Here is a 17,536-nt window from a genome sequence, read left to right as displayed (position 1 = left end):
TTGGCCTCATGTGCGCTCGCTGCAGACACCGTCTGGCAGGCCAAGCGGGCCTCTACTGTTTGGCGGCCGGAGGGGAGGAAGGGGAGGTGTGAGTCAGACCTTGGCCCCAGCCCCTCTGCATGGACCGCCCTACTGATTGCATTAACAAATGCTACAACGTTGGGCCAGTTGGGGGCCAGGGGCCGGGGCAGAGACCAGCCCCAGTTCACACTGGCTCCAGCAGGCATGAGGACGAAGACCTGGGTTTGTCTCCAGCTCCTGCCCAGAAGCAGAAGAGTCTCTGGTCCATCCTATAGCCTGAGAGCCTTGTCTGGGAGGAGTGAGGGCTTTGGGGCCTCCACCATCAGGGACCATCTCGAGGACTATCCCTTCCCAAGGGAGCAGCTCCAAGGGCATAAGAGACAGCTCCATGCCAACATGGAGCCATCCAATCCCTCCTGTAGCAATACATGTCCATGTCCAGGTCCCAGGAGGGGAGGAAGGGAAGGAACACATCATTCCCAGTTACAACTCAGCCAAGGCCGGGGGTCAGAGACATGCATTTGAGTCCTAACCATGTGATCTTGGCAAGCTTCTTAATGGCTATGAGCATTGAGTCCTTATCTAGAAAATGGTCATGAATTCAATGTTTATAGTGATGTAGGAGGGTAAACAGGTCCCTGATTAGCTCATACACTGACCTAAAGATAGGCAGTTTGAAGTCGCCCAGCAGTGCCACAGAAGAAAGTCCTGGTGATCTACTTTTGTAAAGATTTGTTGTTGTTGTTGTTGTTGTTATATACATCCAAGGAAACCACATAGAGCATTTCTACTCTACAGCACGTGATGTTGCCATGAGTTGGAATCAATTCAACGGGAAGAGATTTTTTAGGATGGTAAACAAAACAGACAAAACTTCCAATTTAGTCAGAGAGACAGCCACAAAACACATAAACAGACAAGTTAATAAAACAAGAGAAATTGGAATGTGAGTTATGGAGGAAAAGACGAAGGGCTGAGACCCAGGACAACAAGCCTGGTGGGGGCAGCTCTGCACAGTGGTTAAGGGTGGTCCTCAGGGAAGGGAGCTTGAAATGGAGACTGCAAAGATGACAGGGAGCCAGCCTCTGAGGAGATTCAGGAAAGAAGCACACGGAGACCAAGAGAGAGCATGTGCAGCAGTCTCGGGGCAGCACATTCCTGGAATGGAGGCTGGACTCAGGGAGCGAGTGGGAGAGTGCTGAGAGACAAGCCTGGAGAGCCAGACGGGGTCTGGTACACTGCAGCAGAACGGTTTGAAGCAAAGCTGCCTTATGATCTAATTCATGATGAAAGGTCCAGAAGGCAAGAGTGACAACAGGGGAGTGGTCAGCAGGCTGCACAGTCAGTCTCCTGGGAGAGCCGCGATGGTGCCCTGCACTGCAGAGGTAGCCAGGGAAGCAGATCACAAGAGATTTGGGAAATAAAACCAGCAGGGCTGAGTGAGAGGCAGGTGTGTCCTGGATGGCCTCTCAGGCATCTGGCTTGGCAATTGGGTAGATGGTGATGCCATTTAATAGGATGGGTAAGACTGGGGTGGGGGAGTTGGCTTAGAGGGAGGGAAATCTAAGGTCTTGTTTGGGGCAAGTTTGGGTTGGGAGGTCTGGGAGGCATCAAGTGCAGATGTGGAGGGGGCAGCGGGACATGTGAGTCTGGAGGGTGGAAGAGGTCTGGATGAAGATATATGTAAATCTGGGCATCACCAGCACTGAGATGATGTTTACGTCCAGGGAAATGCATTAGATCACTCCCAGAGTGGTACAGCGAGGAAGAAAAGAAGAGGACCCAGGGCTAAGTCCTGAGAAACCAACATTTAGTTGTTGGGTAGAGGAGAAACAGCAGCCAGGGACACAGGAAGGAACCAGGACAAAGAATACATCATGCCCACCTGAGAGGGTTGAAGCAGGATTTAGTGCAGCCCTGGCTTAGCGAAATCACTGGCCATTATTATTATTATTGCATGTTAATTGTCTGGTACAGTGCCTGCTGGTGCTCAGTGAAAACCAAACCAGCTGCCTTCAAGTCGATTGCAACTCATGGAGACCCTATGTGTGTCAGAGCAGAACTGTGCTCCATGGGGTTTTCAAGGACATTTTTTTGTTGTTGTTGTTTTGGTTTTTTTCAGGAATAGATTGACAGGCATTCTTCTGAGGAGCCCTTGGGTGAATTTGAACTGCCAACCATTTGGTCACTAAATGGTGACAATGCTTGAGTTGGCTCCCATTGACCCCATCTTTAGGATGGGGGATTTGGAAGACCTGGGGAAATTTCAGGGGAACCCCAACATTTGGACATTGGGTTGACAAGAAGCAGCCAGAAAAGGACACCAAAAGACATCCAGGGACCCAGAAGGATGGGGAGTTAGGCTACCCACATGACCATTCACCCACTCAGTCCTTTAACAAGCATGCACCAAGCATACAGAGTACAGAGACGTACTGTGGTGTGAACTAGTGTGAACCAGACTGGTGTGAACCAAACCACTGGTGTGAACAGGACGCAGTTGTTGACTTCAGGACTCTTAGGCAAGGACACCTCCTAAGCACCCCTTTGGGCAAAGAGCCTCAGGGGAACACACACCTGTTCCCCAGGAAAATCTAAGGGGCCACCATGTGGTAGGGGCAGAGATGGTCAGGGTCTCTTACTGGGACCATGCAGTTGCTATTATTAGAGTCTCTACTGAAGTCATTTAACTATTCCCCTTGGCCACCACCCACCTTCCTCTTCACCACTCCCTACCACTGCTGAGTCTCATAAACCTGTAAACCCACGCCATTGAGTCAACTGTGACTCACAGCAACCCTACAGAACAGAGTAGAGCCCCACAGGGTTTCCAAGGCTGCAATCTTTACAGAAGTAGACTGCCACATCTTTCTCCCACAGAACAGCTGGTGGGTTCTAATCGAAGACTTGTTGGTTAGCAGCCAAGCACTTAACCACTGCACCATCAGGATAGCTCATCCAGAGATGAGCCACCCATAGGAGCAAGGCTCTGGCTCCTGGCAGCTCCCAACCAGTGAGTGAAGAACATGAAAACCCCACCCCTTCCCTGACCCTTTCCTAACGTTTGATAAGCACTTACCATTACAAGGTTCTGCACTAACTGCTCTGTATGTATTATAACTACTACTGTACTATCCTTAGAGCTCTGGTAGCACAGTGCTTAAGGCATTTGACTGCTGACCAGAAGGTTGGTGGAAGCAAGATGAGGCAATCTACTTCCATAAAGATTTACCACCTTGGAAACCCAATGGGGGTCGCTATGAGTCGGAATCAACTCAATGGCAGTGAGCTTGGGCTTCATGCTATTCTTACCCCATTTGACATGTGAGGAAACTGAGGCTTAGAGAGGTCAAGCAACTTGCCTGAGATCACCATGTTAGTAAGTGATGGAGCAAAGATTTGAACTCAGGGAGTCTAGCTCCAAAGCTGGGCTGTTATGCACCCTGTCATAGTCTTCACCTTTGGAATAGGATCACGACAGATTTAGAACATGTGGGGCTCCATAAATTCCCTCAGAGAAGCGAAGAAGGAGGCCAGATCAGGAGGGATAGGGACTTTGTAGGATGTGGACCAGAAGGAATGCTGAGCAAGGAAGTCCAATGGCGTCCATGGACATAGTGGGCCTGGGCCCAGAAGACAGGAGCAATTGCATTTCCATCCCCAGGATTCCCTGAGCATTGCAGGGATTTTTCTGAGAAGGACTGATAGAACTTGGGGCCACTGAGGGGACCCCTCAGGATAATCCTGGGATGGGTCCTGTATTATCCAGTACATATTGGCTCAGTGGAAGAATTCTCACCTTCCATGCAGCAGAACTGGGTTCAATTCCTGGCTAATGGACTTCATTCACTCACCGTCACCATCCATCTGTCAGTGGAAGCTTGCATGTTGCTATGGTGCTGAATAGATTTCAGTGGAGCTTCTAGACCAAGACTGGGGAAAAAGGCCTGGGGCTCTACTTCCAAAAATCAGCCACTGAAAACTCTACGGATCCCAATGGTCCCATTCGCAGCCCATGATAGGGATGATGCAAAACCAGGCAGCATTTTGTTCCATTGTGCACGGGGTCACCACGAGTCAGGAGTCAACTCCACGGCAACTAACAACAACAACCATGTGCCCTACCCAATGTGCTGCCTGCTGGGAGCAGTGAGACACAGTCCCTGCCCTCAAGAACAATGCCAAACATTTGTACAGCACATAGAACATGCCAGGCCTTGAACTAAACATTTGACCTGAATTACTTCATCTCTCCCTTACAAATAACTCTGAGGTAGGGACTAATATTAGCCATATTTTACAGAAGAGGCAATAGAGGCACAGAGCTTAAGCAACTTGCCCAACATCAGACAGCCACTAGCTGGCAGAGCTGGCATTTAAACCCAGCCAGTCCAGCACAGCCTCCTGGATCTAGAATTAAAAATAACTGCTAAATTTGCCATGTGTCAGGCTCTGCCCATTTAACAGAGAGCTCATATAGCAAAGAACATGGCAAGAAGCTCTTGTCCACTGGGGCAGGTACCTGGCTTCACAGGTAGGCTCTGCTGACTTCCAGCTGTGGGACCCTGGACAAATAATTAACCTCCTCTGTAAATGGGGGCAAAACAAGTCTAACTCATAGGATTGCTGTGAGGATTCAAATGAAACGATACAAAGTATTCAGAACAGTGCCTGATGCCCAATAAGTGCTATAAAGTGGAATCATTACGAATCCTCAGAAGCAGTTCTCTCTAGATTGTTATACTTTATTAACGAGGCTCTGTGGCTAGGAGAGGGTTAATCACTTGCCCAAGGACCCGGAGGTGAGATTCAGACCCACATCTCCCTGGAACTACCACCAGGATCCAAAGCCTTGCTGCTTCCTGGGGGAGTGAGGACATAGTCCATCTAGTCCCCTCCCTCATCAACAGCTGCAAGGACAATTCTGCCCCCGCCCCAGCAGCCCCAGCCCCTAAGGGTTAAGGTGGAGATAAATGAGGATCTAAAGAGAATGCTGAAAGTACCGTGGACTGCTAAAAGAACTAACAGATCTGTCCTAGAGGAAGTGCAGCCAGAATGCTCCTTGGAAGCAAAAACGGCCAGACTTCGTCTCACCTATTTTGGTCATGTTGTAAGAAGGGACCATTCCCTGGAGAAGGATGTCATGCTTGGTAGGGTGGAGGGTCGACGAAAGAGTGGGAGGCCTTCAACGAGATGGATTGATAAGGTGGCTGCGATGATGGGCTCAAGTATGGCAGGGATTGTGGGGCTGGCGCGGGATCGGGCAGTGTTTCGTTCTGCTGTGCATGGGGTCACTATGAGTCGGAAACGACTCGACGGCACTTAACAACAACAACAACAACAAAGAATTCTCCAGATCCCTTTCCCCAGTGTTAGCCTGCAGAAGCCCCAAAGCCTGTGTGTGTGTATGCTGGGGGTGGCAATGGAGTGACAGTCTGGGAAGACAGGACAGTCTTCCAAAAGCAGCAACTATAAACAGGACACTGTCATTCCACACCCTACTGTCCTTCCCCTCAGCTGAGCCCAGCCCAGCAGGCAAGTCAGCTGCCTCTGCAAATACGTAAACACGTAAATTGCATGGGAGAGCTGGCAAAGCCACAGAGGGAAAGGCAGATACCAAGACTAGAGGAGATGACGGCCTAGCTCGAGACCCCACCAAGGTGGAGGGAGGAGCTGGCTTTCCAGAAAGGGGCATCCGCAGAAACGGTGGCTCCCGAGGTCTGGAGACTGAGCAAGGATAGAGGAGGGGCGAACAGGGGAAGGGAGAGAGGTAGGATGGACAAGTCTGTTGCAGCCACCCAGGATTAGGTGAGAGGAGGTGAGGGAGGCCCCAGGGTGGCCAGCCATGCAAGGGCCATCTCTCACGCACGGGCTTGGGTTAGCCCATAGATAGCTGGGAAAGACCAGGGGATAGGCTGAGTCTCCACGTGGTTCTGGATCTAGGCTTCACTCTTGGCGGTAAGGAGGATGTCACATCCCCTCCTGTCAGCTCAGGGAGGCGCCCACATGTGTGAAACTGCTAGGACAGAGCCATGAGCATTCCTTGGCGCTGGCAGTCTCTGTTCCAGCCAGGAGGGCAGCTGTGAGGAGGGAAGGAGGGGACACACAGCCGCTGGGGAAGCAGGGGCGCCAGCTGACAGGGTGTGGAGCCAAGAGCCCCATGTTCCACAGAGCTCTCCACAGAGCACCGGACCCAGCCATCCAGGGCCAACACCCCACCGCCCACGTGGTTCTTGTTAGGCTCATTAGCAGCAAAAGAACAACAGGCAAACAGCACCGGGATCAGCTAATTAGCACACAGACCTTCACGGGCAAGCAGACGTCAAGTAGGAAGGCCTGTACCCACCGGCAGTTTGTTCCAGGAGAGCCGCCAGTCTGCGTGCCCAATGAGAGGGCAGGGTAAGAAGGCCAGGCAGAGAAGCCACAGTGAGTGAGGACCCAAAGGGTGGAGGGGACTATGTCTAGAGTGGGTACTGGCAGCATACTGGACCAGCACCCCAGTGGCACAAGGGTGCACACACGCAATGGTACTTTGACAATGTGCAGACTCACCCAACCCCGAGTTTCCAGTGTTGAAACTCCATTTTGGCAGAGTCATGCTGGATAATCACGAGCAAGTTAGGAAATTGAAAACCTCCAGGGCCAGAGGGTTCAAGTGAGGCCCATGCCCAGACCCCTCTGGCAGCTGGAGAGAAGCCCACCCCCTCAGAAGCCACTCAGCTCCGGCTTCAACTCAAACCTCAGCAACACTCTCCACCAGCCAATGTTGCCTCCCAGCAGAGGCTAAGCTTGATGGAACATACCAACCTTCTTCCCCGCCTGCTACCCCAAACCCTTCCCAAGCCTCCAGAGTCCCCTTAGGTACCGCTACTCAAAGTGTGGTCCATTGACCAGCAGCATCAGCATCCCCTGGGAGCTCGTTAGAAACACAGCATCTCCAGCCCCACCCCAGACCCACTGAATCTGAACCTGTACTTTAATAAGATCCCCAGGAGGGTAGGGTCCAAGGCCATCTTCCTATGATTGACCCTGAACCCTACATTAGAGTTTTTGGTTCTGGCTAGAATCACCCAGGGTGCTTTTAAAAAACCTCAGTGCCCAGGTCTCATGCCTAGAGAAACTGCTTAATAGAAACCCACCCTGGCCACCCACACCCTGGCATCTCTATCCTGTGGAGTCACTCAGAGCTGACTCTGAGTCCCGGATCCTTCTCTAATGAGCTGTGTGACCTTAGGCAAGTCATCACCTCTCCAACGCTCACTTTCTTCATCGCTAAAATGATGAGGGCCAGGCTTCTCTCCCTAAACCCTGCCCCAGCTGCAGAGGGCCTGACCTCTGAGAGCCCCCGCTGACGCGGCTCCCTGGAAAAGGAATAGGTTTCCAGGCCAGAGATCTGCTCTGGTTTGGTTTAGGTTTTGGGGTTTTGGTTTTTCTGAAGGTGGAGACAGAAGATTCTGCATAAGCTGCATCCTCAGACTGGGAGAGGGGCGGGGCCATGAGGTGAACCAGCACCTCCACCCCTGCAGAAATGGAAGCATCCTCATCTCATCCCCATCTCACAGGCTTTGGGAGTAGAGAAGAGGCTATCCAATCAGTGCAGGCAACTCCATGAATCTTGTCATGCACCTGAACTCCAAAAGCCAAAACCAAACCTCCTTGCCATCGAGTCGATTCCAACCCACAGCGACCCCCATTGGGTTTCCAAGGCAATAACTATGGAAGTAGAGTGCACCATCTTCCTTCTACGGAGTGCCTGCTAGGTTTGAACCGCCAACCTTCTGGCTAGCAGTCAAACACCTTAGGCACTACACCACCAGAGTAGCTGTGAAACCCTCACACTGAAAAGGACCTGGGTGCTTTTCCTGGAAGGAGGAAGGAGTGCTGATGGGACTGAAGCTTTACAGGCAAGCTTTGGGCCTGGCAGAGGACAGTGTCAGCTACAAGACAGCCAGGTCAAGTCCTACCTGTAGACATGTTACAAAGTCCCCTAGGGATGCTACAAAGACCGAGGGCTGGTGAGGGCCCAAGAGGAGCTCCGAGTGCAAAAGGGAAAGATTCAAGGGGCTCCCTCAAAGGCCCACGTCTGTGGGAATTCCAAGCTCCAGAACACCCCAGCCTCAGACTGCCTGGGTGCAGCCCCAGCTCTACCACATGCACAAGTGTGTCCTTGACCACCGCTCCTAACCAACGTGAGCCTCCGTTCCCTCACCTGTAGGTGGGGGTGAAAACTAAATACAGTGACACCTGTGAGAGCTGGAATCCAACAGGACTGCCTTGTTCCTCTGGGTCTCGTCAGTTTTCTGCCTTTGACAGGGTGTGGCCTTATTTCTTTTCTATTACACTCTTACGAGTGGAAAACACTTGCGTTTTCCTTCTCTGACAGGTTCCCACCTTGACTAGATTCCAGCTCTCGCAGATTTTACTATACCTACTTCGTAGGATTAGTGAGGCGCTAAGCCAAGACCAGGTGTGTGAACACTCAGCTGTTAGCTCGTAGGAGTATGATCACAGTAATGGCGTAGGACCAGTGGGTTGGTAGCCACATGCTGTAGTAGTTTGGTGGTGCTGATGGTAGTAGCACTCACATGTTCACAGATGTAGGAAGTGAGCCCCAGAAAGATAAAGTAAGATACCTGGCAGCAGAGTGTAGTGATTGAGAGGGACCCTAGAGTCAGGTTTTTTTTTTTTAAAAAAAGCTGCCACTGTAGTTGATTCTGACTCATGGTTACCCCATATGTTTCAGAGAAGACCTGCAGTCCACAGGGTTTTCAATGGCTGATTTTTCAGAAGTAGATTGCCAGGCCTTTTTTCCAAGGTTCTTCTGGGTGGCCTTGAACCGCCAATCTTTTGGGCTGTGGCTCAGGAGGCAATAGTGCAAGTTCTGGAGCCCCGCAGCCTGGCCCCCTTCCATAGGGAGAGGGGTGGGTGAATGGGAGAGAAGGCACTCACGTTTGATACAGTGGTTGGTGCTGTTCGCTGTCGTCCATCCTGGGCAGCACTGTCCCCCGCAGACGTTCCTCCTGTTGGGTCACCAGAACCAGGTCAGCACAAGGATGATCAAAGCAGGACCATTCACAGAGTGCCTCCAAGGGTCCTACCTTTGACAGGCAGGGTCTCAGGTAACACTGACGACTGAGGACTGAGGCTGTGGGGGCCCAGGGGCAGGTACTTTGGGAACAGGCAAATATAATCTTGAATTCTGACTCTGCCATCCTCCATGTGCTACTGAGAAAGTAAAGTAACCTCTCAACCTCACTCTCTTCATCCATAAAATGGAAATAATAATGACTGCCTCTGGTGGCATAGTGCCTAAGGCATCTGACTACTAACCAGAAGGCTGGCGGTTCAAACCCACCAGCCACTCCTCAGAAGGGAGGTTGGGCAATCTACTTCCATAGTGATACCACCTCGGAAACCCAAGGAGGGGTCACTATGACTCGGGTCCGACTCAACGGCAGTGAGTTTGTGTTTGTTTTTGTTTTGTTGACTGGGTTGCTGTGATGAGATAGGGCTGTCATTCATGTGACTCGAAGAAGACACTCGACTGTGACGATGATGACAGTGACCATGAAGATGATAAAGAAGTAAATTGGAAAAGTTCAGCAACCTACCAAGGAGACACCACAGGAAAGTGGCAGAGCCCAACTCAAGGCTGGGTTGGCCCTGTTCCAAACCATGCTCCAATTCCACATGGCCTCTCCCCAAAAACTAAACACATGGTCCTCATATTACAAATACTGACAATCCAAGAGAAGCTGGAAGACACAATGAAGGTCCTGGCCAGATGCTGTGGGGTCCCACCCATGGCGACCCCTGCTTGTCACAGCAAAGCTGCACTCCATAGAGTTATAAGGACTAATCCTTCAGAATTACATCCCAGGCCTTTCTTCCAAGCCACATCTGTGTGGACTTGAACCTCCAACCTTTCTGTTAGCAGCTGAGTGGGTCAACCATTTGTACCATGCAGGGATTCAACACAGCCCTAGAGACTTAAGTATGTGTCCCACCGACAAAGGTGCACTAGGATCCACCTTAGCCCTCCATCAGGGTAAGAGTGTTGGGAGGCTGAGTCCTGAGAGGCAGACTGAAGACCAAGGGCTCTGGAATTGCTATTTAAGAGGGGCTTGTAGGGCACAAGAAGATGGGAAGAAGAGGCTGGGAACTTGGGTTAAGCTGTCTCTGCAGAGGGAACTTGCTCTTGTCATCTGGGTAGTCTTTGGGAAGGCTAACATGGTGGTTAATGTGGAGTCCCTCCCTCTGTGGCTCTTTGTACTGACACTGAGGGCACCCACTTCAGGGATAGCTGGGCTACTCACCCAACTGGCCAACACTTTGCCTTCAGTGTTTGTCCTATTGCCTGGCGAGGTTCCAGGGTCTGGTCAATGCCAACAGATGCTCCGAGGGACCCTTGCACCTGGTCCATCCAAAGACCCAAATGCCTGGGCCAGGTGACTTCCCTAGAAGGGTTCTTCCTAGAGAAGACTTCTGGAGGATGACTCTCCACCCCAGATTGGGTCTACCTCTGGTTTTGTGGACCCCATCATTGTCATCAGAAATTGTCCATCAGGCACCCCTGAAACCGGAGGGTGCGTGGGGAGTCAGAAGTGTGGAGGCCCAAGAGTTACGGTGAAGGACAGAGCAGGGTGGCCATCCCTGGGAATGCTGCACCCAGCATGGTAAGCATCTGGTCCCGCTTAGGAGTTTGTTTGACATTTGAGTGGACCCCAAAGCTTATGTGGTTTTTGGAGCCTGACAAAGAATTCAAAATAAATTCCTGCTGCTTGCAAAAGCTGAGGCCCATGCCTGGCCTTTTGGCCCAAAGTTGTGGGGAGCTGCCTCCCAGGGAGCTCCCAGAATGTGCCCCTGACCGAGAGTTGTGCCACCGGCCCGCTGGCGGCCTCTCTGGACTGCTGCCCACAACTTCCCAGAGTCGTGATGGCCTTCTTCCTATTGTGGCCCAAGTCACCAGGTTCTGGGGAAGAGGCTGGTCCCTACACCCAGAGTTTCTGTGTGTGTGCCCTGGTGGAAGGGGAAAATTGCCCACCTACTTGCAAGTCACTGCCCCTTGTGGTGGTGACAGGGTCTTTTAGCAGCTGGGAGGTCTGTGATGAAAATAGGCTGAATGCCTGGGAGTTTCCTAAGAACGAAGGCCTGTGGGAACCTAGACAGCACGGACCAAGGGGCCTGCCTGGCTAGGAAGGTCATGATGTGCAGCCCAGCCCCAAAGCCAGCCATCACTCCAGTTACCCTGAACATGACTTAGCAGCTGACTGTGAGAGGGCAGCTTCCAGGCCTGCCCAGTTTCCCACAGTGGAGCCCTGACTACACAAAACCAAGATGAAATGCTTGCAGGCTGAAGGTCCAGGCTGGGACTAGGAGGGCACTGAAGAGGGACTCAGGGACCCAGGGAGGCCTCTGAGGGACTCTTCTAGGCTAAGGGAGGTGACAAGCTGCAAGATGACCATTCAGTGGTCTTTGCTAACTGGAGAGAGCAAATGAGCCTGACTACCTGGGGTGCACTATGGACTCAAGTATACCACCAATCATGAAGATGGCTCAAGACTGGGCAATGTGTCATTGTGTTATATACACATAAGGTCACTATAAGTTGGAGCCAAATGGATGACAACCAAAAGCTGGGACACATGACTCAGTGGCTCTGAGTCACTGCAAGTTACCACTCAAGGATCATACGCACCCAATCGTCCAGGTGACATCACTCAGCAAATATGAGGAAACCATCCAGCATCACTGCCCAGCCCTTGGGATGCAACTGGTTAACAGCCTGGGACAATTGCTGTTAACCTGAGACAAATCTGTTCATACTGGTCTTTGGTAAAACCTCCCACAGCTCTCCACTGCCTCCACAAAGCCAACCTGGCTCCCACCTACCCATGCAGCCTGATTGCCCCCATCAGCCCTCCCTCATCTCCAAGACCATCCACAACCAAGGCTGTCATCCTCCAGAGACACAAACATTGTCATCCCCCAGTTGTACCATATATGGTCACACTTGGATGCCTTTGTTTAAGCTACTCTCTCTGCCTAGAATGTTTATTTCTCCTCTTGGCCAGGTGAAATTCTTGCATATGCCAAGACTTCCAGGTCAAATGCTACCATGTCTGTGTCAAAATCTCCCCTGACATCTACCCGCCTTCCCCATTCTCCATCCACCATAATCATTCAGTCCTGATCATCTCAAGTTGTTAGCTGTATCTGTTTCCTCCCTGGGTATCTTAAGGGTTCTTTCTTCTTCCTCTTTGTGTCTCTAGGGTCTAACACTGCCTGACACATAGTGTACTAGTAATACTCCCCTGCTACACTTAATCCAGTGTTTCCCAAAAAGTGGAAGAACAGGAGAGATGGAGGGAAAGAGGATTTTAGTATCAGGCACTCAGTATTCAACGATGCTGAGTCATGTGGTGAGAAAGTGATTCCTTCCCAATGATCTTGGAGCTTCCTTGTTAGTGCAGTTGAAAAACATCTCCATCTGAGGCTCCTCCAGCACTTGCCAGGCTCTCTTTTCAGCAGGAAGAACAACCCCCAGGGTTGAGCTTCCTAAAGTATTGGTGTCAGACTAGAATTTAAGAACATTTTGTTCTCCTTTCCATTTTTCCCTCAGTCACCTTCTCTTTATGGTGAGTGGTAATACTTTCAACTTATGATCATGATACAAAGTTTCCTTTTAAATGGATTTGTTTACGTAGAAAAATGAGTCATGCACTGTTTGCAGTATCAAAAAAGTGTAACTCATCTAAATGTCCCGAAACAGGAGGATCGATAAATAAACTGTGGTATATTCAGACAATGGAATCACATATAACAGTTAAGATGAATAAACTTGGGCTAATTATAGCAACATGGATGAATCTCAAAAATCTAATGAAGAGGGAGAAAGAAATTTGTAAAAGGATGATAAAACAGCATGGTACCACTTACAAAAGCCTAAAAAATGCAAAACCAATGTTATGTATTTTCATGTATACACACATCTGAATAAACAGCATGTTCCAGAATGATAGGTAAATTCAGCGTGGAGGTTTACTCTGGGGAGACAGGATGGCAAATTTATACAGAGAACTTCAACTAAAAATCTGAACCAAAATACGACAAAACGCTAAGGTGTGATAAAGCTGGACTGTGAGTTATATTATTTCCAATACCTTTTTGTATGCCTGTAAAAAGCGAAAAAAAAGTCACTGCTGTTGAGTTGATCCTGACTCATGGCAACTTCTCCTTGGGTTTCCAAGGTGGTATGGTATCTCTATGGAAGTAGATCGCCCAATCTTCCTTCCTAGGAGTGGTTGGTGGGTTTGAACTGCCAGCCTTCCGGTTAGCAGTCAAATGCCTTAGGCACTATGTCACCAAAGCTCCCAATGTTTGTAAAACTTCATAATATAAAAGATTTAAAAATAGAGAAAACACAAAATCCTGTCCTTTTATAAAGATATAAATTTAAATTAAAAACCTAATAAGAAAACAAGAGAGAGAAGGTAGAGGGAAAAAATGTGAAGGTGGTATGTTGTGAGGCTGTAAGTTTCATGAGTTCAAGAACTGTGTCTGCTCTGGTCACGGCTGTATCCCAAACACCTAGGACTGTGCTTACCACAAGTTTAATAAAACTTCAATGTGTGCCATAAAGCCCCATTACATTTCAAATTCCATGAGCACAGGGACTGTCTCTTAGCCACTGCTGTATCCACAGGGTCCAGCACTGTGCCTGGCATATAGGAAGCCTTCCATACATATTTGTTGAATGAATAAATGAAAAGACCACCCAGCAGTAGTGAGGCAGTTCCAAGTTTCACCACCAGGTGGCACTTGGTCCTTGGTCCTGAGCAGACTACAAGGCAATGGCCTGAGTGATCAATTTGGTCCCAAGCCACTGGCATGGATCTGAATAGAGGAAGCCAATGGATAAGACTGTCAGTTGGCCCCTTTCCCAGCTGACATGGCATGAAAACTAGAGTCCCAGAGGAACCCACCCTTTATCAGAATTGCATAAGATAATTGGAGGAAGGAGCCAAGACCTGCACATGATGCAATAGGGGCACCTGTGTACAGCAGGTGCCTGTGAGTGGCTCCCAGCCCATGTCCTCACACACCTGTGCATGTCCATCAGCCTTATTCTGGTGATGATCTGCTCTGCTTATCACCACCTCACTTCATGGCTTCTAAACAGTCCACGAAGTGGCTCTGAGGGCATAATGGTTAAAGCACTTGGCTACTAACCAAAAGTTTAGAACCCATCATCTGCTCTGTGGGGGAAAGATGAGGCAGTCCAGTTCCATAAAGATTTACAGCCTTGGAAACCCTATGGGGCAATTCTACTCTGTCCCATAAGGTCATTAGGAGGCAGAATCGACTCACAATGAATTTTGGGTTTAAATAGCCCATCCTCCCACCCCTACCCTCCACTCCTCCACCTTCCCCTCACCCCACCTCACTCTTGCCTAAATGCCTACAGTATAAGGTCTCCCACCATCTGGCCCAACCTACCTCTCCAGCCTCAATTCCCATAGCTACACTACACCAGGGCTGCAGTCCTTCCTCTGGGCCAGTGTCACAGTGACAGGCCCTTGTCCTTGGACAGTGCTGCACCTGCATGTGACCCTAGCCTCTGGGCCCCACCCTGCCACCTCTTCTTTCCCTTCTGCTTCCCAACGCTGCTGTGCAAGCCCCAGGGACTCCCACTTACAGAGCCTCCCTCTCCTCTAAGCTCCTCAGCCACTTCTGCACTTCACATGACGCTTCCAGGACCACAAAGCACGTTTTGTGTGTGTGTGTGTGTGTGTGGTTTTTTTTTTTTTTTTTTTTGTCTCTGGTTTCCCATGCCCTAACCCGTGCTCTGCACACATATTGTTAGGCAGCATACAGTCATATGAATAGGTCAGTAAAAGAAAAAATGGAAACATGGCAGATGCTTCATAAATACTTGTTGAGTGATCCAGTGAGTAAGAAACTCAGCAGGGCATGGGTCTACTTTAAACTGGCTTTTCTGGACCTTTGTAGGGCAGTGGGGGTTCATCCACTCTTTCAACAGATACTTAATGAGCACCAGCTCTCTGCCGGCACTGTTCTACCCACATCACTGAACAAAGTCCCTGCTTCCATGAAACTTATATTTGTGGGCTGAGAGGCCAAATGATAAACACACAAATAGAAACACAGTATATCGGATGGTGATAAATGCTGTGAAGACATAAATCGGGGTGAAGGGAGAGAGTGATGGGGCAGGGCGGTCAGAGAAGGCCTTTCTGATCAGAGGTCTGAATGAAGTGCGGTAGTGAGAACGGCTGAAATATGCGAGAAGTAGTCCAGCCAAGGAAAGCAGCAAGTGCAAAGGCTGTGAAGTGGGAACCTCGTCAGGAGTAGAACTAGGTTAAATTGCCCTGCATACTGAGCACATTGACTAAACCCAAAAGGTAAATCAGCGGCAGGCAAGACCAATGGCACCTTCACCCAGTCCCACTCAGCCCAGGACTGGCCAGCTTTCCTATGCCTTCCACTCTGGAGACACTCATCATGCCCAAGTCAAGCTCAGGGCCTGCAGCCATGATGATTCTGGATTGGGGAAAGAAGGTGCTGGGGTGTCTCCCAACGCTGCGAGGGCGCCCCCTGCGGGCAGCGAGCGGTGCCCAGGGGGAAGACAGAGGAAATCAATGGCGGGGAAGGCGGGGGCAGGAATAGTCCTGCAAAGTGCTCGAGGGGCACCAACATCTAGATACATACACAGCCGCATACAAAGACCCAATTCTGCACATACTCACTGTGCCACAGCTACCAAAAAAAAAAAGCAAACTCACTGCCATTCAGTCAATTCCGACTTACAGCGACCCCCTTTGGGTTTCCGAGGCGGTAAGTCTTTACAGATGTAGATTGCCCTATCTTCCTTCTACAGAGCGAGTGATGCCAACCTTCTGGTTAGCAGTAAAATGTCTTAGGCACCACGCCACCAGAGAGCTGAATCCAAAACGTCCAAACGCCTACCCCTCCCCCACTCCCATGCTCAGCCCACGCCGACCTGCGCCCCAACCCACGGTCCTGTCCGCGAGCGCTTTCGCTGCTGCCTGCCCCCTTCCTGAGATGTGTCTGCCTCCTGTCCCTGGAGCCAGGATACCTTCCACTCTAAGCTCGCACAACCTCCTCTGTGCCTATAGCGCCCGGCTCCCGCCACCCCTGCTGCAACCGGAGCGCTCACCCGGCAGTCCCCACCCCGCTCCCCTCCGAATCCCAGCAGCGCTGCGAACGCGGGTTAGTGCCCGCCAACGCAGAGAGGTGCCTTAAAGAAGGGTTTCACGTCGGGGCTCCGCGCGAGCTAGTGCGAAAAAGCGGGAATGGTGGTGGTCTTTCGACTCCTTGAAAGCGGGTCAGATCTTCGAGCCCTGGCTTCGGGACCCGAGACTGTACCCCGGTAGCACAGAGGCCAGGGGGACGCAGGACACAGCCCGGCTCCCTCTCCTGCCCCCGGAGTATCCCGCCACTAGTGCGCGCACACGAGGCCCGGCCGTAGCTCCTCCCATGCACCGCTCTCCCGCGCTCACCCGGTGAGCCGCCCTCGCGGCGGGATTGGGGGCGCAGCCCCAGGCCGCTGCGAAGTTCGGGGACGAGGCAGAGTCGAGATGGCCCGGGACCGGGCTGCAGGCTGAGGCTGGCCCAGGGGGCTGCTCCTCCGCGTCTGCGCAGGTGGCTGGATTCCGCGCAGCTGCTGCGCGCGGGGCGGCCTCCTGGCCTCAGCTTCGGCGGGATTTCTGGGGCTCCCCCGGCCCAACTGGGTCCGCTCCGTGGGCGGCAAACCCAGGATGGCTGCGTCCTGCTCCCGGAACAGACTATACACCTTCGCTGCTGCCCTCGCGAGGTGACTGCCCCCGGGGCGCCTCAGACGGTTCGCGTCCCTGCTAGCCGGCTCGTATCTCCCCATGAGGTCCCTCTGGGCATAACTCATGCCCACGAAGAGAACCAGGAGGATCGGCAAGAAGCCCCTCCAAAGTTTCTGCAGGACCAGCCCGGGGCAACGGGCAGCGGGCGGTGGCCTCATGGCGCCAGGGGCGGCGGGGAGTCGCGCGCCCTGGGAGCTGCACCCGGGCCTTGGAGTTGGCGCCCTGGAGTTGCCTGCGGGCTGCGCTCCGGACCCTGCCAGGCGGCCCACTTTCTCCTAGTCCAGAGGGCCCCGGAATAAGCCGACTGGTGCCGGGCTGTCCCCAGCGCGAGGGCCTGGCGGTGTACGCTGCTGTGTGAGCACCCTGCGCCTCGTGTCCGCTCTCCTTCTCCAGCCGGATGCGCACCGCAGCTGCACCTTCGCGCCTCCTCCCCTGTCACTGAAGCCTTCTGAAGGGAAACGGAGAGTTTTATATTTGGAAACCTCCCCTGCTTTTTCGTCTCTTTTATCCACACCGTGCCCCCTCCTCGGAGGGACAGCTCGGCCCCCTCATTACGGGAGAGGGAGAAAGGAATTTCAGCAACACCCACTTTGGCACCGGTAAGCGAGCGGGCGGCGAGGGGGATTAACCCCTGA

General features: G+C 51.7%; 1 protein-coding gene across 1 annotated transcript in view; it reads right to left on the bottom strand.

Moving 5' to 3' along the window:
- LTBP2 (latent transforming growth factor beta binding protein 2) overlaps positions 1–17,059 on the bottom strand; it is a 158,742-nt gene extending 141,683 nt beyond the window's left edge. Inside the window, exons 1-2 of the mRNA XM_007941368.1 lie at positions 16,566–17,059; positions 8,971–9,041 (exon numbers count right to left, since the gene is read on the bottom strand). Coding sequence (XP_007939559.1) covers positions 8,971–9,041; positions 16,566–17,059 — 565 coding nt within the window. The remainder of the gene's footprint in view (positions 1–8,970; positions 9,042–16,565) is intronic.
- Positions 17,060–17,536: the final 477 nt, after the last annotated feature.

Source organism: Orycteropus afer, unplaced genomic scaffold, assembly GCF_000298275.1.
Source record: "Orycteropus afer afer isolate SDZICR_OR568_19922 unplaced genomic scaffold, OryAfe1.0 scaffold00079, whole genome shotgun sequence".
In the NCBI taxonomy this organism is placed as follows: domain Eukaryota; kingdom Metazoa; phylum Chordata; class Mammalia; order Tubulidentata; family Orycteropodidae; genus Orycteropus; species Orycteropus afer.
The sequence above is the reverse complement of the archived record's forward strand: the minus strand, read 5'-3'. Positions and strand labels throughout refer to the sequence as shown.